At 44.4% G+C, this 27,926-nt stretch overlaps 1 protein-coding gene across 1 annotated transcript in view; it reads right to left on the bottom strand.

Annotated features, from left to right (window-relative positions):
- Window positions 1–27,926, bottom strand: part of KIAA0232 (KIAA0232 ortholog) — a 55,429-nt gene that overhangs the window by 7,655 nt on the left and 19,848 nt on the right. Inside the window, exons 2-5 of the mRNA XM_065878276.1 lie at window positions 24,234–24,371; window positions 12,453–12,519; window positions 11,013–11,094; window positions 5,672–8,960 (exon numbers count right to left, since the gene is read on the bottom strand). Coding sequence (XP_065734348.1) covers window positions 5,672–8,960; window positions 11,013–11,094; window positions 12,453–12,519; window positions 24,234–24,371 — 3,576 coding nt within the window. The remainder of the gene's footprint in view (window positions 1–5,671; window positions 8,961–11,012; window positions 11,095–12,452; window positions 12,520–24,233; window positions 24,372–27,926) is intronic.

Here is a 27,926-nt window from a genome sequence, read left to right as displayed (position 1 = left end):
CTTCGATGAGAACCAGAAGGAAGTTGAGGCTAAAACCAAGTAATAACACTGATAGTAATTCAAATTCAACACAGGAAACAGACATCGAAATGAGAGGAGGGCAGGACTCCTGAGAGCAGGAATGACCCCGTACTCCGTGCACATCCACAGCCCTGGCAGAGGGGAAGGCGCTCACGCCCACCCCTCGCTGGTGGAGCTCTCAAGTCCCAGCTGGACGTGCCCACCTGCCTGGGCAGCAAGGACTAGATGCAGTGTGGCTGTCACGCGTGATCGAGGAGTGTCCTCATGAGCGGTCGTCAGAAGACGTGGCCAGGGGCAGCCACCCGGGGGACATCCTGGTATGCTGGGGTCTTCCACGCTGCTTCCTCACTGTGCCTGACAACAGGCCCTGCCAGGCTAAGTAAAGCCTGCTTTCGGCATCTCTGTAACTCCCATCACCCACCCCACTCTCAGCAAGTGTCTGCTCGATGCATACGACCTGTAAACACTGCATACACCTTTGTTTCAGAAGACACTTCATTACATGTTCAAGTTCAAAACCTGAACTGTCTTACAACCGATGACCTTCAGTTCTCTAACAGAATTTTGTTACTCTCCTAAACAAAGTAAATTATTTTACTTTATCAAGAACTTTTTGATTCAGTAATGTGTGATTTTTATTACTTACTAAACGGGAAATATATTTCAGATTCTGATTTTCATGTAACTTTTCAGAAATACCCCTCAATCAGAAACTGAAGAATTGTGCTGTCTACCCAGAGTGGTCAGTTAACCTTCACCATTTTCTCCTGCAGTGTATTCTAACAATAAAAATTAGTAAACCTATTAAATAAACATATACCAAGGGCAACAGCGACAACGAGGCCAGGGCCAACGCAAATGAAGCCAGCAACGTGCCAGGTCTGCAGTTAATTCAAGGCTGACTCCCACACCTGGCACGTAACTCACAGCACTACGAGGCCCTTCTGGAAAGGCTTCGCCTTCTCTCCGAGGCGTACCTACCTATCTGCGGACAGATTACTTGGTGCTATCCAGGAGGAGCAAGGATGGCTCCCTGGACAGAAGTCTCCCGATCGCCCCCAAGGCACTATCGAAGAGAGATGGATGTGAAGGTAACAAGTTCCTATTTGAGAAGGAAAGTGTGTGGGGCAGGCTGAGGAAGGATCAGTGTTTTATTCATGTGAGTGCAGTCAGACTGCTTATCTTTAACCCTTTCTTGAGACTGTGCGAGTGAGGTAAAGAGAAAGAAAGGGGAGAGAATTCACTGGGACAGACAGGACACGGTAGGTGAAAGCACGCTGGAGAGGGGCCGAGGTGTAGCGGGGGGCTGGGCCAGCATGAGCAGCAGGAGGTGAGACACGGGCAGGACCAGATGTGTGTGAGCACAAGGTAGCAAGCGCGCCTCACTGATCTTCACACCTCCAGGAACAGGGCCTGGCACAAGGCAGGTACTCCAGGTCTGCTGGCCTCAAGAAAAGGCTCCCCCTGGCCAAAGTCCCTGATTATCTAGCACACCACTTTCTCTCTCCCTCCCCTGCTGAAATCACTGTTAGACCATGCCGACTCTGGCATAGTTTTAGGATTTTTTCTGCATCCTCCATTTGAATGTCAATTCCAACAGCAAGGAGTTATTTTTCCTGTTTTATGTTACACCGAATACACGTTATGACATCTTTCCACTTAGCTATTTCCAACTTTTAGGCTGCAAAAGATAACCAGGCTTTGCTTAAATAATGTCTGTTTAATGTATTAATTCAACTTCTGACTTGGTTGAGAATGAAAAGCATGAAGAAAGAATGGAAGAAATGGAAAACGGACCAGAACACAAGCTTGGGCGATCCAGGCGCACCTCTGCCTTAGCAGTGCCCTCCCGCTCCCTCCGGGTAGCTTCTTGGCTCACGTGCCACCTGGAAGCCTTTCTTCAGTTGTACCTTGGCAAGGAAGCCTGCCCTTACTCCGCAATTATCATGGCAAACCCCTCCAAGCACTCCCATCCCACCACATCCCTTATCCGGCTCTTCTTTTCCACAGCACTGGGATTCTAACATACTGTGTAACTTCATATTTTTGATTGAATATACCTCCACAAACGCAGGGGTCTTTGTCTATTCCTTTATACCTAGCACCTAGAATAGAGCCCAGACATAGTAGGTTCTTAATAAATATTTAATGTATGAATGAAAAAAAAAATTTAAAAAAAGAGAGAAGAACATGAACTTAATCCAGAAAGGCTTATCAGAAACGTCTTTAGCCACAGATGTAATACTTAGAAATTCTTTAGAAGGCGAAAGTTAGGTAAAGGCTCGCCGCTTTAAATGCTCACTAGACAGTCCTAGTTCTGGTGAAGAGAAAGGTGAGTTCTGTTCTGGGAACAGAGCACTGAACAGTGCCCTCTGACACAGTCAGCTCTCAGTTATTTACATCACAAAAGGAAAAGAAAGCCTCCTATAATGAGCCTCGTTCTTTGGAAAAGGAGAGAAAATGTGAATGAGGAGGTACCCCGTGCAACAGAGGCCAGTAAGGGACACTGCGGTCCTAAGTTTTCCTTTACTGACAGGAAGCGCCCGTTCTGGAAGCAACCTGGGCTCTGCCTTACACTGGGGTCTGGGGCAGGCATCCCACCCTCTGGGCCTACGTGCCCGTAGCCGCCACGGGGGGGATAAGCCCATGGCGGCAAGTCACTACAGGCATTCAGTAGGGTAGTGGTGGCACAGCAGTAGGCACAGAGCCAGCACAGCGGGGCTGGGACCGAGCACCCTCCACTCATCAGAGCATTCCAACTCCCCTGGCACACTCCTCGCGGGAGGCCTCCTCTCCTGGACTGGGACTGTGGTTTCCCGGAGACAGGGCGGGGCCTTCTACTGCTTCTCTGCGCCTTAAAGCGCACGACATGGAGGCAGCAATCAAGCAAATGACACAGAGAACACTCTTGCCACAAACTCACGCACAAATAACGGACACCTGGCGCACTGCTCCTCAGCTTTTAGCTCCTGCTTCAGCAGCCACGACCTAAACGTTGGCAGCTCCCCTGCACACGTGAGAAATCTCAAGCCCCTCTACCTTCGTGTGCGCTGTCGCTCCTGCCTAGAGCGTCCTGCCTCCTCCTTTCTGCCCTGGATGCTCAGGTACGTGCAAAAGCCCTCCTCAACTCTCACGGGCTGGGTCGGTTCTCCTCTGGGATCCCACGGCACCCTATGCTCACCCTCCCCAAGCCACCCACCATGTTACCCAAACAGCCTAAAAGATAAGGAGCTGGCTAGGAAATTTTGGTACATCCGTACAATGGAATAATATGCAGAAAATAAAAAAGCAAGGGTGATTATAATAAAGTCATTTCAGTTAAAAAAAAAAAAAGTAGGAGGAAACGTATGTGAACAGGTATTTGCTCTACAAGCACACAGTATCCTCGGAGGATACACACCGGGACTCACACTCATGGCTGCTGCTGGGGAGGGACCTGTGCACTGTGTACATACCCTCCTGTAACTCCTGAATTTGAACCACAGGCGTGAATTACCTAGGTCAAGGAAAAGAAGTGATCTGTTTGCCAACTGGTCTTCAGTACTAGACTGAACTCTCCCAGGGCAAGGTCAGTGTCTTGTTCATCCAGGTCACTTACCTTAGCGATGGGAACAGAACGTGTAAATGTTTAATAAATGCTGAATTGAACTCAACTAAATTTTTGAAAAGGATCATAATTCATGTTCCTGGGTACCAATTCTATTAGAAATCCTACCTTCTAGACCACTTGCACTGAAACAGATTGGCAGCTAGTGACTTTTAAAACAGAGCTTGGCCCTCTGTAAAGACTGCCCTCACTCAGGAAAGGAGGGGAAGACGACCCTGGCAGGAGCTCCCCAAGACCGACAGGCAGTGTGAGAGAGTGAAAAGGCACAGATTCTGGCCCCAGCCTGTCCCTTCAGGCCACCCTCAACCTTTCTGTACCTCAGATGAATCTCCGAAGTTAGCTCCAACCTGGCTCTGAACTGTAAGCGATGCTGTTGAGAGACCAGGGCTGTGAGGACCGAGGACAGCCAGGATATCGGACAACCCCAGTGTCCTCTGAGGACTTTACTGGCAGCTAAGACCTTTCAAGACAACCCAGAATTCTCGTAACACGTAAGTACGTCAACGTACTAGAAAGCTAAGGAATATGGTAATGGTATGATGCAGAATCTCACTCCTTTCCTCTTTTTCTTTCTTCCCAATCTGGAACCAGGTGAAACACAAAGTACATAAAGGAATTTTTAAGGAAGAAAAGTGGGGCAATAAACAAACAGATAAAACCTAACAACATTATTTTCTGTTGTTGTTCTGAGCAGTTCAGACTTCAGCGTTTCAGTGGGGTTCAACTCATGTCTAAACATCCCCAGGCCAGCTCATGGGAGCACTGATTCTCGAGTTGCCTGTGGGGCTTCCGACCATCACATGCACTCAGGTCCACACCTCAGCACCTAGCTGACAAATGAGTAAGGCATGACCTGTATCCATAAGGCGCTTATAATCTAATGAGGAAAGTACATCGATGACTCATGAAAAAGGGCAAATGCAATTAAAAGAAGAGGCACAGAGCACATGAAAATTAAAAGAAGGGAGAAATGATTTCTGATGCAGGTGGGGATGCAGCAGGGGAGAGAAGAGGAATGAGGGATGCGTCAGTGGGAGACGTGGGAGCCTGAGGGAGCCTCATGGTACCAGTGGGACTGAGCCATGTGAAGGGGGGTTGGAGTGTGCGGGGGGGGGGGGGGGGGGACAGATGGGAGGAAGGGCGACACAGCTGCTCTCCAGCCACAGGTGGCCTGACTTCTAAACACCTCCAACTGTCTTCTTAAAAGCTGCGCCTGGAAAAAGGCCAGGCACTGCTATATCAAATAATGGCTGCAAATGGGCAGAGCACTGTGCTTTTTCTGTGAAACAGGTTATTGCCTTAAGTGTCATCTCTTGGACACTCACCCAGTTTAACCTCAAATCACTTCTTAGGAACAGTCAAACGGCACAATGACTCCCATTAACAAAGCTATTACTATTAACCTCATTTGATAGGCTGACCCATATCATTCGTGTAACCTCCGGAATATGTACTTTGTATAAAGCAAAGTCCACCTGTACGGGTCTTGTAGAAGCTATTTTGTTGCATTTGGATTGTGGCTTAATTTTTCCATGTACCACGACAAATTTTAGAGAATTCTGTAGAGATGTCATTTATTTTACATGTAAAACATAAGTTTCAATAAGCTAATCAGTGCTTCAGAGACAATGAGCCAGGCTTCCTATGTAAAGAAACCCTTTGCTGCCACTTCTGAAGAGCAAAGGACCGTTTGAAGAGTAAACAGCGACTTCTGGATTCATCAATTTTTGAAAGCTGGAGCACTTATACGCCAGGCTTTGCTTTAAGCATAGTACGTGCACCTTAAGACAACACGGAAACATCTCATATCCTGATTTATTTAAAAACGTCTTTGCAGAAAATGTCTACTGTCCAGTTCAAATTTATGAATATCAAATCCACGTTAAGTCCTTCTGTAAAAATCCTCAGAATGCTAAGTTTTAAGACGTTTAAACTAAATTCCCAATAATTTAACCCTATCTTTCACTGTCTGAAATGACTGTTCTTTAGAATTAAAGTCTGATCAAATGCTTTTACCAAATACCAATACACACTGACACATACCTCTTCCAGCTGTCCTGAAGAAACTGGATTATCTTCGTAAGCAGGGAACTGACAACCTGCTTTGCAACTGCAAAAATTATTAATTTCTTCTTCACATTGTGCCATTATTTTACAATTTGCTTCTGAGCTTTCTAAATCGATTTCCAGAGACTCATTCAGGCTACATTCCAAACACTGATTCTGCTTTCCTACTGGCAGAATCCCAGCTGACTCCTCCTGGGAATCAAGGGATGTTTGAGCACTCTTTTCCATTCCAGATTTTTTTAACCTGGGAAGGAATTTTCCAGACTCAAGCTCTGATTTTCCATAGTAATGGCCTTCCTTCTCTGCGTCTTCTTCCAGTGGTTTGAGATCTGCCTGTGGATCTTCAAATGCATCAACTTGAGAAGGAATGGGGATATTTGCTTCATCTTTTTCAGATTCAAATTCTGACTCGCTTCCTCCTCCTGGGGACAGTTCAGATGCAGAAATTGGGCGAAAGTGAGTCCTAGGAGAGATCCGAATAGCCCTGTATTGTGTTCTGTCAACGCCGCATATCCTGGGGTGGAGAACTTCACTGTCTGAATCAGAGCAGAGGATTGATTTCGGTTTAAAACTAGGACTGAAAGATGCAATCCCTTCGGGTTCAAACGAACATTCTACATGAAGAACTTGTGAAAACGGATTGCTTAAGTCAAAGGAAGAGAATGAATATTCAAGTCCAGGATCTTCAACTTGAAAGTTACCACAAGCTCCTAATAAGTCTTCACGGAAGATAAAAGAAAACCCCTTATTCAATCCGTTTTCCCCACTCTTCGGCTGGTCATTCTGTTCAAATGACACGAAGGGTTTCCATAACTGCCTGTGACCAGGAGCAAAACTGTTTCCTGGGGTCATAAAGACGTCTGTGCCAGCTATCGTCACCACGTCGGAAGCTGTACACTGTAACGGACCTCCTTCCGTGTGACTGGGCGGCACTACTGCCCACTCCCCGTCGCTGTTAAAGGTTTTGAGCTCTCCGTAAACTCCTCCAAGAATGAATGAGTTCTCTTTATCTTGGGCCACATCCCACGGTTTAGAGGGGGTAGTATAATCGCCACCGTCCACCTGTGATAGCTCACCAGAAACAAAAGCTCTCTTCTCTGGGTTCTCTTTCTGTCCCTCCCACAGACGGTATTCTGATCTCTGCACAGCCTTATTAGGCTCCTGGAGGGGCTCCACTTTAGCTTCAGCATCCAAACAGCAGCAGTAGTTATTTACATCTGTCGAAAACAACTCATCGTCGATCCTTTCTACTTCTACCACAGCTACAGAATTGCTATCTGCCATCTTTGTCCAAATGTCTTTAATAACCCCTGAGCTGTAGCCATCTCCACGTGGGCTGCTTTCACTACATACCTGTGTAGTCTCAAAGCTTTTGTTTTCTGTTTTTTGTTCTAGCTGAATACCACAGACAGATTCTAGCTTGGATTTTTTTTGGAAAACTAATGTCGGAATTTCTCCTAAAGTTCTACTGTTCTGCTGGCAAGTTTCATCTTGCAAAAAATCCAGAAGTTCTTCATCTACATAATTTGACGAGACTCTAGGAACTACGTAATTCATGTCGTCTGCGTTAAACTGTGTGGATTCTTCAAACTGAATGTTTAATGTCTCATTGTCTGAACGTGTTTCTTCTGAATGGGACCATGGACTACAAGTTCTTGTTGAAAGATTAGAACAGTGTTCATTTTCTTCAAAGGCACTATTTTTGGTCCATATTAGTAATCTAGACTGTGTTTTTCCAAGCACATTAGCACTAGAATCTGTATTTTCATTTCCCAAGTTGAGTGTTTCAAAAGAAAATGGTAAAACAGAATTACTGCATTGCACTTCAAACACTGAAAAACAAGAGTTTATACCAGATCCTTCATTAATATCTGAGAAGAGCTCTTGATTGCCAGCAAGCAAATGCGGATTGAGCACTGTGCTGTCTAAGATCGGGGAGAGTCTAATTGGAGAATCTCCTCCAAAACTCTCTCCATCGGCATCGCCAGAGCTGGATGAACAGCACTCCCAGAACTGAGCCAGACTGCCAAGGTCTTGCAGGAATAAGCCCTCAGCACCCACAGAGCTGGTAGAATCTGTCCATATTGCACGTTCCCCTTGCAACTCCATTCCATCTAACACTATGCAACATTCTGCCTCAAAATCTGTTTTCTCTTTGCTTTTTTGTCGAATCATATTCAAAATCCGACTTTCTCCTTGCATTGTTTCTGAGGCACCAGGATCCAACATGGATTGGTCAATGTCCACTTCATAGAAGTGTGTTAATTCTGATAGATGAATGTCATCCAAGTATCTGCTGTCCTCCGGTAGAGGACAGAATGAGGTCCCCGTGAGGTCAATATCCTCATTTATAACTGCAGGCATTTCTACAAAATGACCATCAATGAAAGTACCTGCTGCGAGGTATGTTTTATGAATATTATTGTTGCTGATACGAAGACCATGCACTGATTCAGACAATTCTTCTACTGCTTCTGAGGTCAGATCACTTGTTTCTTGCCTGTTTCGGTATGTGGTCTCTAGTTTACTTTTCCTGCTCAAAGGAACAAAATACTCAGCAATCGGTTCGGTATACCACAGCGGCTCCTCTTTGTACTCTCTGTCGGTTCTGCTCTCCAGGTACAGGTCTCTTCCTTCAGCGCTCCCGGCGTCTTTCCTGCCCGTCTCCTTCAGCGGCCTTTTAGCCCGCTTGCACAGCTGTTTGATGGAACCGCCGCTGCTGCTGCTGCTGCTGCTTCCGGCATGCGTGCTCCTTTCCGCCTTTTCGCCATGCTTCAGTGAAAGCCTGCTCTGCCCATTCCGCCCTTTTCTGTTTCGGATTTCTCGTGTCTTGTGTCTCACCTTCACACACTTCATGGATGCTTTTAATTCTCCCTGATTACCACTTGAGCTCGAGCCTCCTTCGCTGGAGCCGGAAGACCAGGAGCGAGGGCGCATCTTTCCTTCAGGCTTATGTCGGATTTGCTTTTTGTACAAAGCAGGCTTCTCCTCACCTGTGCCGTTCCTAAATTTGTTCTCCTTCTCATTTTGACTCTTGCTCTGGGTTTTCTCGTGCACAGTGGTGGGCATGTCGCTGCTTCTCTCCTTGATGAGCTCACCTTCGCTGTTGCAGTCCTTCGGGGAGGACGTGTCTGTGCTAGCTGGTGGGGCTGTGGACGATGAAGAAGAGCTAGGGTAAGAACAGACTGTAGACTTGTTCCACACAGTCAGGATTTCTTGCAGGCAAACTGGTTTCTCAGAAAGTGGTGGAAATGCTTCATAGTACCTGAAAAACAAGTAGAGAGTTCAAAAGTGGGCGCTCAGACGTATCAGATGCAGTAAAAACAACATCACCGATCAGAGAAATGGGATAATTCATTTCAATAGAGTCAGTGTTTACGTCACCCATGAATGAGTAACTTCTTAAGAATTAATAATACCGTAAGATATACTTTATACTTAGTTCTATGGCTCAAGCACCCTTACATTCAGCAGTGAGATAAGCACTACAGGAATATTTAGAAAATACGTTAAGATGACTTTGATCTTTAAAATCTGGATTTTCCTAAGTCACTAGCTACAAATTTATACAGTGGGAAGAATGTAATATTTTGATACGAAATACCTGAATTTGACTCTCAGCTCAGTCACGTACTAATGCTTGCGACCTTAAGCTGATCATGTAATGTCTTGGTCCACTTCCTCACCTGTGAGATGGTGATACTATGACTTCCCTCACAAGGCTGTTATGAGCACTGCAAACAGATGTAGGTGAAAAGTTGGATAGCAAAGCAGTCGAGGGCATGAGCTCTGAAGCCACACTCCCTGAGTTTCAATCCTCACTCTGCTATTGCCTAGCTATGTGACCTTAGGCACGTCCTTAACCTCTCTGTGGCCTAGAAAACGGGGTAATTATAGTACCTATCTCACAGAGTTGTGAGGAGTAAAGGAATTAACATGCGAGATGAGTCAGTGACTGTTGTTATCGAATCTTTTCTCAGGAGGCAAGTGCAATGCCCAGCATTAAGCAGACCCTCAGACATGGCAGGTTTCTTGGAATTCAAGTGTTCAGAAAAGGGGATGCTGGTGAGGCCTAGAACAATCAGACAAAGCGGACCACAGCTGAGCCTTGATGTTCCAGATACGCAGCGGTCTGGCGAGTACTGTGAGGCATGGGAACCTGTGTGAGGACACGAAGATGCTGTGCCTCATTAGCCCAGCAACCACTGGAAACACAGGGCAGGAAAACCAGGGAGGCTGGCTTCAGAGGGCTTCAACAGGAAAGAAGCGTTTCCAGTTTGCTAGGAAACTGGTAGCCACTGAAGATTTCAGAGCAAGACAGACTGACAAAGGAACACTCGAGAGTCAGGACGGCTACCGAAGTGGGTGGGGGTCATTCTGGAGGCAAGTCAAGCTCACACATGAAGTGATAAAAGGCCAGGTGTTCAAAGGGCCTATACTTGACTCTCCTTTTCAGTCTAGACCAGAGCTGTCCAATAGAAATATATTATGAGCTTCTTAAGTACTTTTTAATGTTCTAGGAATCCCATTAAATGCGAAAGAAGAAAGTGAAATTAATTTCAATAATATATTTTACTTAACCAAATATATCCACATTATCGTTTCACATGTAATCAACAGAAAAAACTATTAATATAGTGTTTTACATTCTTTCTAAATGAGGTCTTTGAACGCTGTATGACACACACGGCACCTCTTAGCCTGAAACAGCCACGTCGCAAACGGCCAACAGGCCGCACGTGGCTACGGCTACCGCGCTGGACAGCACAGCAACACAACCAAGTACTCTTTTTCCCTTAAGATTTAGAAGTTGAGAAGATTCAAATAAAATGTATAATAAGGAAGTCTCCTAACAATGCAGTCAATTTAAACACGAACCATCTACAAAGAAAGACAGAAAAGCATCTTTAGGAAACAAGTCGGACAAGGTCAATGACTTGCCCAGTTCCTTCTGTAATCAGCACGGGGAACTTGGCTTCCTTGTGTATAAAACAAGGACAAAGCCTAATTGCTTACAGCTGTCTCAAAGGACTGGTGTGAATTTCAAAAGTGGTATATGAATGGACCATAAATGGCCTTGTTTGTGTCAGTCCATGAATTTCACAAATATTGATTCAATATGCGTGAAAAAGATAAGACCTTCTTATTCACCTTTGAATTCTCAGCGTCAAGCACACAGTAAGTGCTCAATAAATTCCTGAGTTATAAAATATCAAACTAAATAGCATATGACAAACAAAAAACTGTAAACCATGTAGCAGTCATTAGTCTGATTTTAACAAACACATGCTTTATTACTGAATACAATCTTACATACATTTCCACTTGATCCTTTGCTGTAGGGGATAATTCTGCCTCTGGAGAGGGAGACCCCTCTAACTTTTTGTGAATCTTCTCTTCTGTTATGAAACAAAAATTCAGAAAGATTTGTCTTATATTTAGTTAATAAATGCTCCTGTCTTTTTCTTAAGTAAATTTAATCAGAAATTACATAGGCTTTTGTGGCTTTAAAGGAACTCTACACCCGTTTATCTTTTTAATAAAAATCTATTTCTTAAGTGTGCCAGAGGGAACTCTGGCTAAACCACATTAACTTTGGGCTGAGAACGGAGAGAGGTTCACCTCATCACTGACAGAGGCTCTAGAGGCACTTAATTAAGAGAATGAAATTCCCTGTGTACTTATTAATTACACCAGAAGGAGAGAACACCTGTTTAGATTCCAAAAATATTCTCTCACAAAATTCTGCACTCACAGACTTTATACTGCCTCATCTTGACTAACACTAATCTGTAAAGAAAGTGATTACAATTAGCTCTCTGCCACTTAGCATCTAGGTGAGGCTATGTCTCAACTAAAACAGAAGCAGCGGGCTATACTCTTAGCTTAGCTCATGATACTGCCCTCAGATTAGAAACAAATAAATTGTGCCCTTATTAAAAAGAAGGCTCGGGCTTTGCTGGTGGCACGGTGGTCGAGAGTCCGCCTGCCGATGCAGGGGACGCGGGTTCGTGCCCCGGTCCGGGAAGATCCCACATGCCGTGGAGCGGCTGGGCCCGTGAGCCACGGCCGCTGGGCCTGCGCGTCCGGAGTCCGTGCTCCTCAGCGGGAGAAGCTGCAACAGTGAGAGGCCCGCGTACCGCAAAAAAAAAAAATAAGGCTCAAGGCTTGGTGGGCAGCACAATGACCATGAGGAGGACATGTAAAATAAAGATCCTTAACTTTAATAGGTCACTCTATTCTACGGGCTTGCAGGAAAGTTGAGAAAAGCAGCTGTGAGGGTTCACGAATCAAAATGACTCAATGAGCTTGTCAAGCCTGCCTTTCCAAGAACTTCAAGAGTAAAGGCAAAAGTTCCTTCCAAACCTGAAATAATTAGCTGACACCTTTGCAGGCCTTGATGTCAACAGGCAAATATTAACTTCGGGGGTGGGGGGGAGGAGAAGGATGGGAAAGGTAAGAGATTATTGCTCCAGATCCCTGAGCTTCGGTTTGAAGACAAACACAATGAAACCTCTCCTTTCCATGAGGGCACTTGTGGATTAAGTCATCCCTTTGAGGGCAGGGATCTATCGACCAGTGATGGCTGTGGAATGACCCAGAAGCCACGCACAGCTAAAGACAGAGCGTGACACTGGCCTGGTGACACACTGAATACCAAGACTTTGCTCCTGTTGCCTTTTCTTTCTGATCAATTCCAAGACCTGGTGACTCTACCCCCCTGTGCGTGGATAGTCCTTGGGGGCGGCACTCTCACCTTGCTGGCTCTGCAGGTCCTTCAGCCTGGAGCAGAGCTCCTCCACTAAAGTCTCGATACCAGAGCTCTGCGTGGGAACAGAAAAGCACATGGTTTACTGGCAGGTATGTAAGAGTCAGGTATTTGTATACTTTTGTCTTAATATAAAAGCTTTACAAATCTTCCATGCTTCAAAAGAAACAAATTATGAATATTTAAATGAAGAGTTTAAAAACTATAGGTTTCTAGATTCAATTTAGTATACGTATTTTACTAATAAAGTATATTCACCGGCACTTACTGATAAAATGTGAAAATACTAATGTACCTTCCAGAGTGGCTTCTGTCTTCCCAGGGATACAGCATCTTGCTCACAGGGGAGCCTAAGGACCTAAATGCCCATCTTACGGTTAGAAGTCAGTCGCTATCAAAACCATTATTCAATATCTGTACAAGCGAGGGCTTGTTCGAGACTCAATACAAATTAAAATCACAAAAATCTCCTCGTGGTCCTCTAGGAGTACATGGTCTAAAGAAAACAGGTGACTTTTTTTTTTTTTCTCTTAAAGTGAACACTCATGACTGGAACAAACAGAGCAGGTGGAAAACATATGTCATTACTGCAAGCGAATGTCAAAGCTTTAAGGGTCATGAATAGGGTATTAGCCTTTGTACAGAACTGGGGTAAAATTTAAGGAGAGTGCGTGGAAGAGTCTGAAATTGGGAGGAAAAGAATAAGAGCCAAACTCTAAAGAAAAATGAATGATGGAAACAGGCATAAGCAAATCTTTTACTACGTAGACTTTTAAACTTTTAAAGTTCTCTATTTCTCACAGGAGGAAAGAAAAATCTTTTACAAGGTACAAAAAAAGTGAACGTATTTCCTAGGAACTTTTTATTTATTCAGTGGCTGAAAGCCCTACTTAAATTGGAATCGAGTCTCTCTAGGTGGTCACCACCCGAACAGGCACAGGACTCTGCCTCCTGTCGTCCTCACAGGGCCTTGAGGGGCTAAAAATAGATGCTACCCCATTCACCTCACACAAAATGACTCAGCAAAGTATTACAGATATCCTCAACAAGAAACTGCAGTTACACAGTTTGAGCAGCAAGAAAGATTACAATGAAAACAGCTAACTGTAAACATTGATAGTTACAGTCTATCCACATCATATCACAGCTTTTTACAGGAGACAGGACAAAAGAAGAAAGGGAAATGGGCCAGAGGAGAGCTGTCCTTCCCTTAAAAATTCCTAAAAACCATGGCAGATATTAGTCATAAGCACAACTCTGACTACACAATTCCATCGGAAAGATTCTGCTTACCATAATGTTCAAGGTGTGATGAGTATGGCCGTTTTATTCCACTTCCTCCAGACCATGAACCTAACACCGGTGTCAGCTGACTCGCGGCTGCACGCTGGTCTGTACAGCAAGCCTGTGTCACTGTGTTTCTAAAGCCGGTGCCGGTCTCCAGGGCAGAACACCAAGCCCTAGGGATTGCTTATACGACTCTGCTCGATCCTCTGCAACGGCGGGCCACCTACTATGCTCCACAGAGCGCTCATTACAACAGTCACCAGATGTTACTTTTTACGCTTTGTCTTGGAAATCACTTCCAAGCAACTGTAAAATTTAGCTGTCTGGATAGTAATGCAGCTTAGAAGTATATACACTCGCTCTCATATATAAATGAATAGACAACACGCTTAGTCCTCAACCCTGTACACAAGAGCAAGCTCTACCGACCCCGCTTCTGTCTTCCTTCCTTGATTCCTGAAGCATCATAATTGTATTTTTTCAAAAAAATCATTAGACCACTGGGTTATCATGATAGCAAACTGAGCAACAAGAAGGGGTGTCAGAAGCAGCACCGGACCCTGTCGTCTCCTGGCAGGCATTCTGAGGTGTCGACTTGGCGCTGTTAATCAGAAACTTTGTCCATTTTCCCAACTATGATATTAAGTACTAGATAATTTTGTTAATCATATTTTAACAGTATACCATATCCGCGAGGGCATTCAAGAATACTGAGAGCCTGCAGTACATTATACTCATATCTTAGTGACAGCTCTAAGGGGAAACAATGCCGTAGGTGAAAAAACACTAACATTCTACCACGTAACTCATGAACTGCTTTTCCCAGCTGTAAGATGGCTAATACCCACTTACCTCCCAGTACCAAACCAACATGAGAAACTGCTCTGCAAACCACAGGACCACTCTAAAATTCAAGTTATGGTATCCAAATCTGAACACCGGGGGGCGCACACACAGAGCCGGGCACTTTTCAGGAGATGTTCAATAAGCGGTCTTCCAGACGCATGACCATTCACTCGTGTACACTTCTCACTCACTCACTCACTCACTCTCAGCAAATGGTCAGGGCCCCCGACGGCCAGGTAGGACACCCGGAGAGATGAGCTCCCTACCCTCAGGGAGTTTACCCTCGAATAACTGTTACTTCTCACAGCTGGGAGATGGCCGGGGGCAATGTATCTGGGCCTGCATTCCTGCCTTGCCCATACTCACTGGGCAGTAGGGTGCAGCACCACTCCTGGTCTCTGAACACCTCCCTCTCAAGATTCCCGAGGGTAAACTAAGGTGATGTACGTGTGAGGCACCCCTCAGAGTGCCTGTCACATGGGTCACCTAAATACTGGTGCCCCCTCTAGACTGTTGATACGTTTCTCACTTCCCAGAGTCTCGGTTTTTGATTCACTGCTTTTTAAAATGCCTTGAGCGCTTGCTCTGATTTGAGTTTGAGGGTGGAGGAGTAGGAAAGGTAACTAACCTGATCCAGACACTGCAAAGTCCCCTGGATTCTGGGGACTCCACGGTGCTGGCACTGCTGCCTTCCCTCTCCTAGGCTACAGGGTGGAGCCACTTCCATGATGATGCAGCCCAGGTCAAACACTGCAGCTACTGTCCCACTGCTTCTGGGAAAGATTTTTATTTGTTCCCTGATAAGTTTCCATCACGTCCCATACCACAGCATTTCCAATGCTTCTCCCCCCTCTGCGCTTCCCATCCTTCTCAACTACTGAACTTAATCATCAGCATCAAGGAAACAAAGGCAATCTGACGTATTCTGCCTCATTCTCTCTCCTCTCCGCAGTCAAAGGCTTCTGTAGCTGTGTTAATCATCTCAAAGGTTAATCTTTTACGGAGAACCCTTTGGGACTGGATATTGCCTAAATGCGTTGACAGGCAGTTCCACACCAACCCTGTGATCATTAACCAATGTGGTACTCCGGGGCACTCAAGCGGTCCATGCCGCTGGGAGTCAAAAAGATGTGGGTTTGAACTTCACCTCAGGGTTAGCCACATGGCCCCCCTTAAGCCAGTCACCTAGCAAAGCCTTACTTTTCACAGCTGGAAAATGGGAGCATACCAATGACACTTCCAAGTAGCTGGGTTTTGAACTCCTTGTATCGGTCCCCTAATTTCTTTTTTCTTTCCTATTTGCCATTTCTTCGTTTTTTGCTTTTACTTCCTGGGAGATTTCCTCAGCTATACCTTCCAACCCTTCTGTTGAGTTCTTTCATTCCCATTATCGTGTTTAGAATTTTCAAGAGATCATCTTGTCCCTTGGATTGTTTCTTCTTTGCAGCAACCTTTTCCTCAGAGAGAAATTCCCCAATCTTCAGAGTTCTAGCAGACAGGGAGAAGAAAGGGATGGGGGTTCAACAATTTGCTAACTTTCATTTAGTCCCCAGTTTTCATTATGGTATCTCATGCTTTCCCTCAGAGGTGCCTGGTGTCCTAAGCCTGTCTGGCTTCCATCTGTCACGAAAGTACCTGTCAGGATGGGGAAAGCCTGGTACCCTCAGTGAGCCACGACTCCTGGCACTCACCCCTAGTATAGGCCCCTCCCCCAAATGTGCTAGGATTCCTCATTGAGACACTAGCAAGTGTGATGCATGCCCTCTCAGAATGCTAACTCCCGGGCTCCATCTGCCGTAGACAGAAGCCTAAGCTAGTCACGCGGAGAAGATCACAGCTCCTAGCTATCCCTCCTGAGGTGCCAGACAAGCTAAGAGAGCAATCTTGGATGTTCCGGTTCCAGGTGCCAATGACTGCAACGGTATGAGACCTCAGACAAGACCAGCAGGGGCTTCCCTGGTGGCGCAGTGGTTAAGAATCTGCCTGCCAATGCAGGGGACACGGGTTCAACCCCTGGCCCGGGAAGACCCCACATGCCGCGGAGCAGCTAAGCCCGTGCACCACAACTACTGAGCCTGCACCACTACTGAAGCCCACGTGCCTAGAGCCTGTGCTCTGCAACAAGAGAAGCCATGACAATGAGAAGCCCGTGCACTGCAACGAAGAGTGGCCCCCGCTCGCTGCAGCTAGAGAAAGCCCGCACACAGCAACGAAGACCCAACACAGCCAAAAATAAAAACAAATAAATAAATGTATTAAACAAAAAAACCAAACAAACAAGACCAGTGGGACTTCCCTAGAGGTCCAGTGGCTAAGACTCCGTGCTCCCAATGCAGGGGAGCCGGGTTCGATCCCTGGTCAGGGAACTAGATCCAACACACCGCAACTAAGAGCCCGCATGCCGCAACTAAAAGATCCCACGTGTGGCAATGAAGATCCCGCACGCGCCAACTAAGACCCAGCACAGCCAAATAAATAATTATTAAATATATATATATATATCAATAGTTTAAAAAAAAAACAAGGGCTTCCCTGGTGGCGCAGTGGTTGAGGGTCCGCCTGCCGATGCAGGGGACGCGGGTTCGTGCCCCGGTCCGGGAAGATCCCACATGCCGCGGAGCGGCTGGGCCCGTGAGCCATGGCCGCTGAGCCTGTGCCTCCGGAGCCTGTGCTCTGCAACGGGAGAGGCCACAACAGTGAGAGGCCCGCGTACCGCAAAAAAAAAAAAAAAAAAAAAAAAAACAAGACCAGCAAAAGAACCTCCCAGCTGAGCCCTACCCAACCCACAGACTTGTTAAGTCAATAAATAAAAGAGCACCAGTAAGACAACTGAGAATACATACCAGGGTTCATAAACTCATGTCTTCAGTGGCCAGGGAAGTAATACAAACATGTGACAGCCAGGTATAATGCAATAGGAAGCAGTGGGGCACGTGGCTACGTGGATGGAATAAACATCCACGGCCTACAGCCATTTAAGGATAATTTTTAAACAAAAAATCCAAACAAACAAAAGGCTGTCTCTGCCAAGGCACCTGCATGAGGGCTGTGATTCCCATCCTTAAACACAGGAGGATCTACAAAAATCTACCCAATGGCTTGCCTCCAGCTCTTATTTATATTCGCTCTCTAGAATGTGGTATAGAGGAGGAGGGAAGTATGCAATGGATCAATATTACTGCACACCTACTATAGGCCAACGAGGCATAGAAGAAAAGATAATCTTTCTGGCTAGGTCCATAGCTTTCATCAGATACGCAAGCCTGTGATGCTAAAATGGTGAAAAAAACAACTGACTTTAATGTAGCAGTCTGACGCCTAAGTATATACTCTAGAAAAGGCACTGTACATGTGCACACGGGTGGGAGCACAGGAATGGTCCTTGCTGTGTTCTTTATAACAATCAAAACTGGGAAACAACTGAAAAGTCCATTACCAGAAGAATAAATAGCTTTACAGTGTTACAATGGACATTTAGCAGTGAAGAGAAATTATAAGATCATACTAGTAACATAGATAAATCCTTCAAAACGTTAACTAAAAGAAGTTACAAAATACATAGAGTATGATACCATTCATATAAAGCTAACATGCAAAATAGTCACACATTTGTGTATCCCCTCAAACAACATTTAGTAAAAGTATAAAGATGTGCACGGGAGAGAGGAAAACCAAGTTCAGAGCACTGGTAACCTTGCAGAGAGACGGAGAGAAGTACCACGAGGAAAGGGCACTTTGCGGGACTCAAGCTGTTTTCATAATTATGTGTTTCTCAAGCCACGTACACAGGTGCTCACTGTTCTGGTCTCTGTCCCTCCCCGCGTCTGCCTTCCCGCCCTCGCACACTCGGTCTGTCACACCCCACTCAATAACCCCCACGTACGTCTCTTTTTATGCCCTTTTGCTCACCTCACCCTCAGATTTTTAGAGCAGCCCCTCCCACTTGTTTCCTTTTCTACACCCTCACTTTCAGCATTTAATAGTGTAGGAAATTTCCTATAAAAATCCCAACTTTCTACCTTTTCTAAAAAGAGAGAAGACCTGGCACCACCAGGACGGCGTTTCCCACAGGCCAACCCGCTCCCCACCACCTCATTCATTTAGCGTCCTACTCAGCCCCTGGAGACACGCCAGAGGGCAAGCTCTGGCCAAACAAGCCAGTGGTCTATTGTTCAAGCTCCTCCCCCAAACCACGCAGCCCATCAACCCCAGACACGCATATCCAACTGCCAACTGCGTTTTCAGAATCTCCACCGGTCTCTCTCACAGGCATCTCACACCCATCCACCCACAAATTAGTGCTTCTTCCCAATTTCCTTTTCCTCAGTAAATGAAGATTCCTTTCTTGCAGTTGCTCAGCCCCAAAACCTTGGCTACCTTCTCTGCCTCTGCCCTCTTCCTCCACCCTAAATCCAGTCTTGTCAGCTCTACCTTCAAAATACATTTAGAAACAAGGTCTCGCCCTCATCGGCCTGCTGGACTAATAAGGTAATAGCTCCTTACCTGCTTTCTCTGCATCTGCCTCTGCCCCTCCATCTACCCTGCCTCGCCCCAACCCATCTACTCTTAAATGCAGCAGCCAGCAGCACCTTATCAGCATTTAAGTCAAGTTACATCACCCCTCTGCTCCAAACTCTCCAACTTTCGAGGCTTCTCAGAGGAAAAGCCAAAGTCCTCATAACGGCCTACAGGCTTCCTTGAATACCCAGCTCTTTCTATGCCCAAGGAGATAAGGCCTAGGCTTCCTCAGGCAGGGTTGGCTGTGACAACACAGCAATTGTGAACATTCTTGGCTTTAATAACCACTGGCTTCTCAGGGGTCTGGCCTGTAGAGGGAGCACAGCGTCACCTCTTACAATGTGGAGAGCACACCCAGACGGGCACTGCACACCTCTAAGGGCTCAGTAAACGTTAGTTACCATTGTCTTGATGCTCATTATCCAGAATGGATAAGTTCAAACGTCAGCATGCAAAGAAACAATGTATATGGTCAAAATTAACCTTGAAAGTAAATTGCCATAAATGACTTTACATGTATTTTATATACAACCCTGTACAGCATATAAACAAAACATACGCAAAATACTGAGATGTACTACGTACTTTTACTGGCAAAAAGAATTTTACTGGTGAACTTAGCTGAATGTAAAAATATGAGCAGTTGCAATAAGATTTCACTGTACCGAGGACATAAATCCTCTACAAGACGCTGAATAACCACAGAGCAAGTCAGTTACCCAGGGTAAGTTGCCGTGCTGTTACCTTCAAGACTAACTTAATCGAAAAAAGTTATCATTGCATCCTAACTTTATTCCCCAAACAGGGCCTTGTTGAGCTTCTAATATCCTAACCATTCCCAAAATGGGAGATGAAATACTAGCCCTGATTCAGTTTTAAGTAGCTCAATAAAAATAAAACAGAAATATAACTAATTATTAAAAACAAAAACAAAACAATATGAAAAGCTCCAACTCTGGGGAAAGAGAACAGAACCAAGTAAACTTGAGGATTCAAAAAACAACAGTCGGCACAGTTCCACTTTTTATGTTTTTAAAAGGGAGAAAGGGAGGTGTGGATATATGTAACCACATCAGGCATGTGCCATGTCCACTGGTAAGAGAAACAGAACAGCTTAGAATAACATCACGTAACTATAAAATGCCCACCTGGGGGAGGTCTGAGTGGCCTATCGCTGAGTCACAGCACCATTCTTATTTACAGACCCCATTACTAACTACACTCAAATCAAATGCAAAATGTTATAGCAAAAAATGAGTACCAGGGCTTCCCTGGTGGCGCAGTGGTTGAGAGTCCGCCTGCCGATGCAGGGGACACGGGTTCGTGCCCCGGTCTGGGAAGATCCCACATGCCGCGGAGCGGCTGGGCCCGTGAGCCATGGCCGCTGAGCCTGCGCATCCAGAGCCTGTCCTCCGCAACGGGAGAGGCCACAACAGTGAGAGGCCCGCATACTGAAAAAATAAAAAAGTGAGTACCAAAGAATTCCATTTTATTTGCACGTGTAAACCAAGAGTATTAGCAAAGGCAGTTTCAGCTGGGACTTAACAAACAACAAAGCCCATTAAAGGTCATGGTCCCCAACAGGAATAAACAATGGCTCACAGATGTTCACGGGTGTTGCCAAACTACCGTCAATGTATAAAATTAAATTTGGACATAACTGAGTTTCCTTATGGTTTTGGTGACGTTTCTCAGATAAATATTGGGCTGAGCGGGTTCAGAGACGTGCTGAAATGTGGGTACAACTTGATGCAAGGAGTAAGCGGAGGCACAGCGTCCCACCACAGGGATGTAAAACTGCAGTCAGAGAAGTCTACCATTCTATTTAAACCATGGCGAGCAAAGAGTCTGATAACTCTGGATGCTTTTACAGAAACAGCTAACACTGTAGCTGTAACAGTCACACATGCACACACGAAAGTAATGAGAAAAGAATTCATCTCACATGTAACTCAAAACATCACCTCTACCTACCTACCTAATAGAGTGATAGCATCACCTATGTTACTGTCTTGTGATTATGTCATTAACATTTTAAGCAATTAGACTGTAAACTTGTTAGTGGCTTTTGACTCTGATCAGTTAGTAGTGACTACACAGAGCTGCACGAAGAAGGGGTCTAAGTTGGCATTAGAACTGGGTGGGAAAGCAAAGCACAGAATCATTAACATTACCATCCTCAGTATTTAGGGAATGAACAACACACCCACGTGCAAACATTCACTGTGGCAAAAATATAAGATAAAATAGAACTCTGCATTATAATTTCCTACATAGGGCCTTCTTTGCTCTCTTCTTTTCACTGAAGCCACCAGGCAGATTCTAGGGGAAAAAAAGCCAGCCTACAGTTCATAAGTGACCACAGTGAATCCCTTCCATTGTTACAGGCCATAGTTAGAGAGGGTTCTTTTCAACTTCTTTCCATTGGCCCCCAAGAGCCAGGTGAGCTGTCCTAAGGGGGCTGTGCACTGATGTACACACAGCAGGCGGCTCGGGACAGGGCTCCGGGGCTTGAGGACTTCCTACTTCCTTTTCATTCTGTCCCCAAGCACTCGGCTGAGCTCCTGGTGTACGACTGGCACATTCACTTCCTCAGCCAGCTTTAATTTGGTAAGATTAAAAAAACAATCCTTATTAGGAAAAAGAACGCAATAATTTTTAATAAAATGAGAAGGAAAGAGTTAGGACAAATATGCTTCATTGGGTTTGAAAACAAAAATCCCGCCTTTGACAGCCAGGCAAAGGAAAGCATTTTCTAAAGCAACAACTTAAAGAATCAAAGATCTGCGCAAGCCACTCTCCTCCCCTGCACTGTTTCTACCTGACACCAGTCCTTTGTTGGCACACATCATGCTCAGCTAGGATGAATTACACACACTCAAAAAGCTGTCAGAGGAGAAGGGTCTTGCACTGCACACAACAAGGTGCCTGTGCTCCCCCTTTGCCCACAGCTGATTTCAGCTGTCCTTGTTTTTCAGTCCACTTCACCATGAGTCGAAGGCTAGAGTCATTTCTCAGCAACTTTGGTCCAAAGCAGAAATAAGATCCTTTCCCAGATTGAAACTCCCTACTAATATTTTCCTCCCTACCATGACTCAGCAGTAGCTTTTTTGGATTTTGCTCAAAGAATTTACCTGAACTAACCTCTCACTTTTAAAAACCATCTCCATTTTCAATTCCTTTAAAAGCTCTGAAATCCTTTACCAATCTATTACCCCCTTCAGTGTCACACAGAAAACACCTTTTGGGTAACTGTCCAACCACCCCCTCTTCTCTGCGGACTGCCCATCACTCAGCCCCTGTTGAAGGAATGGACCTGCAGGCAACTCTGTCCCCTCGCCACAGCTTATCAAAGCACAGGTGGACAACTGGCCCAAGCCTAGCAAATCAGATTCTCCCTCAACTGAATGGGGCTGGGTACCAGACTTCAGCAGTCATGCTGGGCTGGGGCTAGAATGGTCATTTTTTCACCATGCGTCTGCCGAAGCAGAGAAAGCCAGACTTCAGGTAGAGAGGGAATGACCCAGAAGCACAGAGAGAAGCAAATGAGAGACTGTGGGTCATTAGAGAAAATGACTTCGGCTGCCAATCATTTGGTTCCCAGTTCAGGTCACTCCCCAGGCTGCTGCATTTCCAGCACTGGGTTTCAGTGAGATATTCCTGTAACCTTTATGTATATTTCCATTTTCTCCTAAACTAGGTTAATTATGTTCCTTCTCTTTGTAACAAAAAGGTACCTAAGATAACCACATGAGTGGTAACTTCCAAATTCCTATCCCATAGTCTGTGAGGCAGCAGCTTCAAGAAATCAGAAGTTAAAAAAAAATCCAAGAGGTGAGGGAGAGGAAAACAGTGGGAAGGGGAAAAAGAAGGACTGGATGAAAGTGGAACACGCTTTGGAAACTGAGGTTCAACTAATTCAAGAGAAATGCAGTACCTTCTACACAACAGGCACTCACTCTGCTAGGCACCAGGAGATGCAAAGATGGGGAACTCACAGTCCTGGCGTCCAAGGAGCACAGTCGTGAAGGGAAGACAGAAATGCACAACTGCATTTAGGATGTGAGGGTAGGCACCAGGTACCATGGGCACAGGCCAGGGAGTCGGGCTCCCACAGACAACTCTGAGCAGGATGAGAACACACAGCTGGGAGGCACTGAACAAGCTTTCACGGCCATGTGTGGTAGGTGGGAGACAAAATAGAACTTCTGCAGATTATCAAATGCAGCAAAGCTGGTTACCCCCAACATCAGACCGCTTGATAATTTAGGAAGGAAGTTTCTGCAGGTCGGAAGCTTCTCTCCACCACACCTTGTATGAATCTTCTCAATTTAACTTTGAACTGTAAAGGTGCTTAAAGCACACTATCTCAAATAGCATGGTAAAAGCAAAATAATTTTCCAAGCAGTTATGATCGCAGAGATTTTATCTTATAGTGAGCAACAAAGAATCAGAGTATTAAGTTAAATAGCGATTATGCTCTAAAACTATGGCGTTAGTTCAGGATGCTGAAGGACATAAGAAATATTTTACATGAAACGTTAAAAGGTCACTAAAACAATCTTATACTATTTTCCTTAAAAACAAACAAAAAATAATGAATCAAGCAAACATAGTGTTCTTAATGTTAGAACTGTTTTCCCACTTCTAGCAATATATCCAAAATATATACATATATACCATGGAAAAAGCCACGCATGAAAATATTCTGGAAAGCATAACAAAAAACCAAGAGCAATCTAAATATCCAGTAATAAAGAATATATTAGGCGGCTACTGGAATATTACTTGATGAAACGTAACTTAGCCACTAAAAAGAATAAAGATAATGTATCAATAATAACAAAATGAAATACATGTTAAATGGGGAGAAATATATATAAAATTTTATGTATTCTCCAATTACAATAGTACATAAAAAAGAATATATTATATAAAACTCAATATATATAGAAAAATACTATAAAGGAAAACATGGCAATGTTTACGTAACGGTGGTGAGATAATGAGTACTTTACTTTTCTAAGGTTTTTTTGGTTAAGATGTACTATCAGTAAACTTTTAAGACACACCGCCTTTTTTTCTCCCCTAAGTATTGGAAATCAAATGTAAACTTACTTCATCAGAAGCAGATCGAAGACACTGGACAGCAGCCTGTTTTTTCATTTCTTCTAAAGTTAGATCTGAGCACTTTTTCTTACTCTTTCCCCATTTCTTATAAGCTCCTTTTTCCCAGCCCAGGAAGATGTCATTCTCCTAAAATAAGAATGGACGAGTTTCAATGATCAACGCTGAATAACAAGTTTCAAACACTATTATTTCCCACATACTTACACATATATTCCCCTACCAAATTATTTTCATTCACAAATCGGTACACACTAATAAATTAAGAGACCATAGGACACTGTCAATCAGAGCACTTCAGAATAATCCATTTTTTTTGTTGTTGTTGTTGTTTTGCGGTACGCGGGCCTCTCACTGTCGTGGCCTCTCCCGTTGCGGAGCACAGGCTCCAGACGCGCAGGCTCAGCGGCCATGGCTCACGGGCCCAGCCGCTCCGCGGCATGTGGGATCTTCCCGGACCGGGACACGAACCTGTGTCCCCTGCATCGACAGGCGGACTCTCAACCACTGCGCCACCAGGGAAGTCCTAATCCATTATTTCGATATCTGTTACTGAAGTAATTATTATTTAGGATTTATGATCTCAATAAATCTGACCCATTTATATTTATAGAAAATGCTAATAAACTCATTCACATGTAAATTCAAGTGTTATCATTTAAATTTCAGTATAAATTCTAAACTATACACACAATTAAATGTCCTCTTTTCTGTACTTCCCACTCGTCAATAATGACTGCTCATGTTACCAGCAGATTTTCTTTTCTTCCCCGCCGCGCCACACGGCATACAGGATCCTAGCTCCCAGACCAGGAATTGAACCCGTGCCCCGTGCAGTTGAAGGGCAAAGTCCTAACCACTGGACCGCCAGGGAAGTAAGTCCCTTACTAGCAGATTTTAACATTTAACAGGTGAATGGTTCATTCCTATATCTTGCAGTCTAAAAAACAACAGATATAAAATATTTTATGTATTTTAAGCTTGTTTTCCCCTTGATTATATATGCCTGTTATAAAAACTAAGGAAAACTGGAAAAGCAGGAAGAAAGCAAATCATCCACGATCTTACCACCCAGCGAAAATTATAACAATTTGGTCTGCTTCATTTGGTCTTTTTCACATGCTTTAAAAAAACACATGATTGGGGCTTCCCTGGTGGCGCAGTGGTTGGGAGTCCGCCTGTCGATGCAGGGGACACGGGTTCGTACCCTGGTCCGGGAAGATCCCACACGCCGCGGAGCGGCTGGGCCCGTGAGCCATGGCCACTGGGCCTTCTCATCCGGAGCCTGTGCTCTGCAACAGGAGAGGCCACAACAGTGAGAGGCCCGCGTACCGCAAAAACAAAAAACAAAAACACACATGATTGGATTCACACTATTTGTACAATTTTGTACTTAACTTATATTGTAAACATTACCCCCATGTTACTACAAATTCTTTGGTTATACAATATTCCAAGATGTAGGTTTACTTTACCTCCCTAAACTGGGACTTGAGTATTTTTAATTGCTTTGCCACTTCATTTTGCCCTTCATTTGGTAAATTATTATTAAAGCCAGTGGACAGACAAGAGGGGGAAAAAAGATTAGAATGAAAGACAAAGGCAAAATTAAGAAAACTCCTTAGAAGAATATTTGGCCTACAGTGGGCCCTCAGGAAATAGATATGAATTAATGAATGAGATGGAAGAAAGGAAAAGCACAATAATAATAAATTCAAAAGATCTCTTGGATCAAATCATACACCATCAACTGTGTAGCCAATCTTTACTGTGATCAAATACATAAAATTACTTTCATGCCACCAGATAAGAGTGGGAGGACCCCTCCCCTCTATCCTCATCATGATTAACACACTTTTTACTTTATTTCTTGGGCATGTTTGCAGATCTTGTGAACCCGAAAAACATATTTGCTGGCTGAGTGGTGTCAATTCCATTTGCCAAGGGAAAATGTGCTTGATGGCCAAGTAAGAACTCTCAGTATATTTCCATTTATCTAATGTGTTTGGCTGGACAACACCTGAAACCTGACGTTCCTTATCAGTGATATCTTCTGGAGATAGAGCTTGTCCTTTCACAGGAGCAGAAACAGAACCATAACAATGTAGATTTGAAGCTTCTGAAGACAGAGGAAAATGTTATAATTTTCCTCTATTCACAGCGTATAAAACAAAGAAGGTAGAAACGTTCTGTGTAATTACTGAAAACAGGACTCCTTTCTGTTTGAGTTGCTGAGACTGGCTTTCTCTTTACTCAGCATTATAAACATGTTTCTCTACTGAAGCTATATATATATATATATATATATATATATATATATATATATGTTTTTAATATTTATTTATTTTGGCTGTACCAGGTCTTAGTTACAGCATGCGAGATCTTTTCGTTGTGGCATGCAGGATCTAGTTCCCTAACGAGGGATTGAACCCGGGCCCCCCACGTTGGGAGCATGGAGTCCTACCTACTGGACCACCAGGTAAGTCCACTGGTGGTCCACTAGTGGAAGTCCACTACTGCAGCTATATTAAAGCTCAGCAGGGTTAATAACACATTCAAAGGTCCAAATAAAGTTTTATTATACAGGCAGGAGGGACTTTCAAAATTCACATGGACACACAGTCCTTCTTGAGGGCAGTTTGACAATACATATCAAATATCTTAAACATGCATATGTATTTTTGATCAATAATTCTACTTCCGGGAATTTAGCCTAAGGAAAAAAAATCACCAAAGTGTGCATAGATTTAGCTACAGTGATGTTGATCATATAGCTGTCAATAACTGCAAACATGTAGAAAAAACCTAAATGTCAAATAAAGAGGACTTGGTTAATAAGTTATAATTCATCCAGGCAATTAGATATTACAGCCATTAAAGAGATTATGAAGTGTATTTACTGACATGGGAAGCTACTCACAATACATATAAGAGAAGTAGTTTATACAACAGTATGATCTCATTTTTGGTTAAAATACACATGCACACCTATTAATGGGCATTAAAATGTCTGAGAGAAATGTACTAAGAGGCCACCAAGGAGCTTGTCTCTTGGTGAGCAGGAACAGGAATCTATAACTTTTCTTGTAACTAGGTCATACTCCTTTAACAGTCGAAAGTTTTTTGTTTTTTTTAATGGAATACTCGTAAGTCAAGAATCGAGAAATGAGAAGAGTTCCTGTAGCTCTTCACCTAGAACACGTGTCTGGCACTCGCTTTGTCTGTCACATACCATAAAATTTGCTTTTTAAATATACAATTCAGTGGTTTTTAGTATAATTCACAGGGTTATGCAACAAAACCATTATCTTATTTTCCTTTAAATTTATTTATTTATTTATTTTTGGCTGCGTTGGGTCTTTGTTGCCCACGCAGGCTTTCTCTAGTTGTGGCGAGCGGGGGCTACTCTTCATTGCGGTGCGTGGGCTTCTCATTGCGGTGGCTTCTCTTGTTTCAGAGTTCGGGCTCTAGGCATGTGGGCCTCAGTAGTTGTGGCTCGCGGGCTCAGTAGTCGTGGCTCGCGGGCTCAGTAGTTGTGGCGCACAGGCCTAGTTGCTCCGCGGCATGTGGGATCTTCCCAGACTAGAGATCGAACCCGCGTCCCCTGCATTGGCAGGCGGATTCTTAACCACTGCGCCACCAGGGAAGTCCCGCCATTACCTTATTTTGAAACATTTTTCATCA

Source organism: Phocoena phocoena, chromosome 5, assembly GCF_963924675.1.
Source record: "Phocoena phocoena chromosome 5, mPhoPho1.1, whole genome shotgun sequence".
Classification (NCBI taxonomy): Eukaryota; Metazoa; Chordata; class Mammalia; order Artiodactyla; family Phocoenidae; genus Phocoena; species Phocoena phocoena.
Note: the sequence above shows the minus strand (reverse complement) of the source record. Positions and strands in the feature narration are given on the sequence as shown.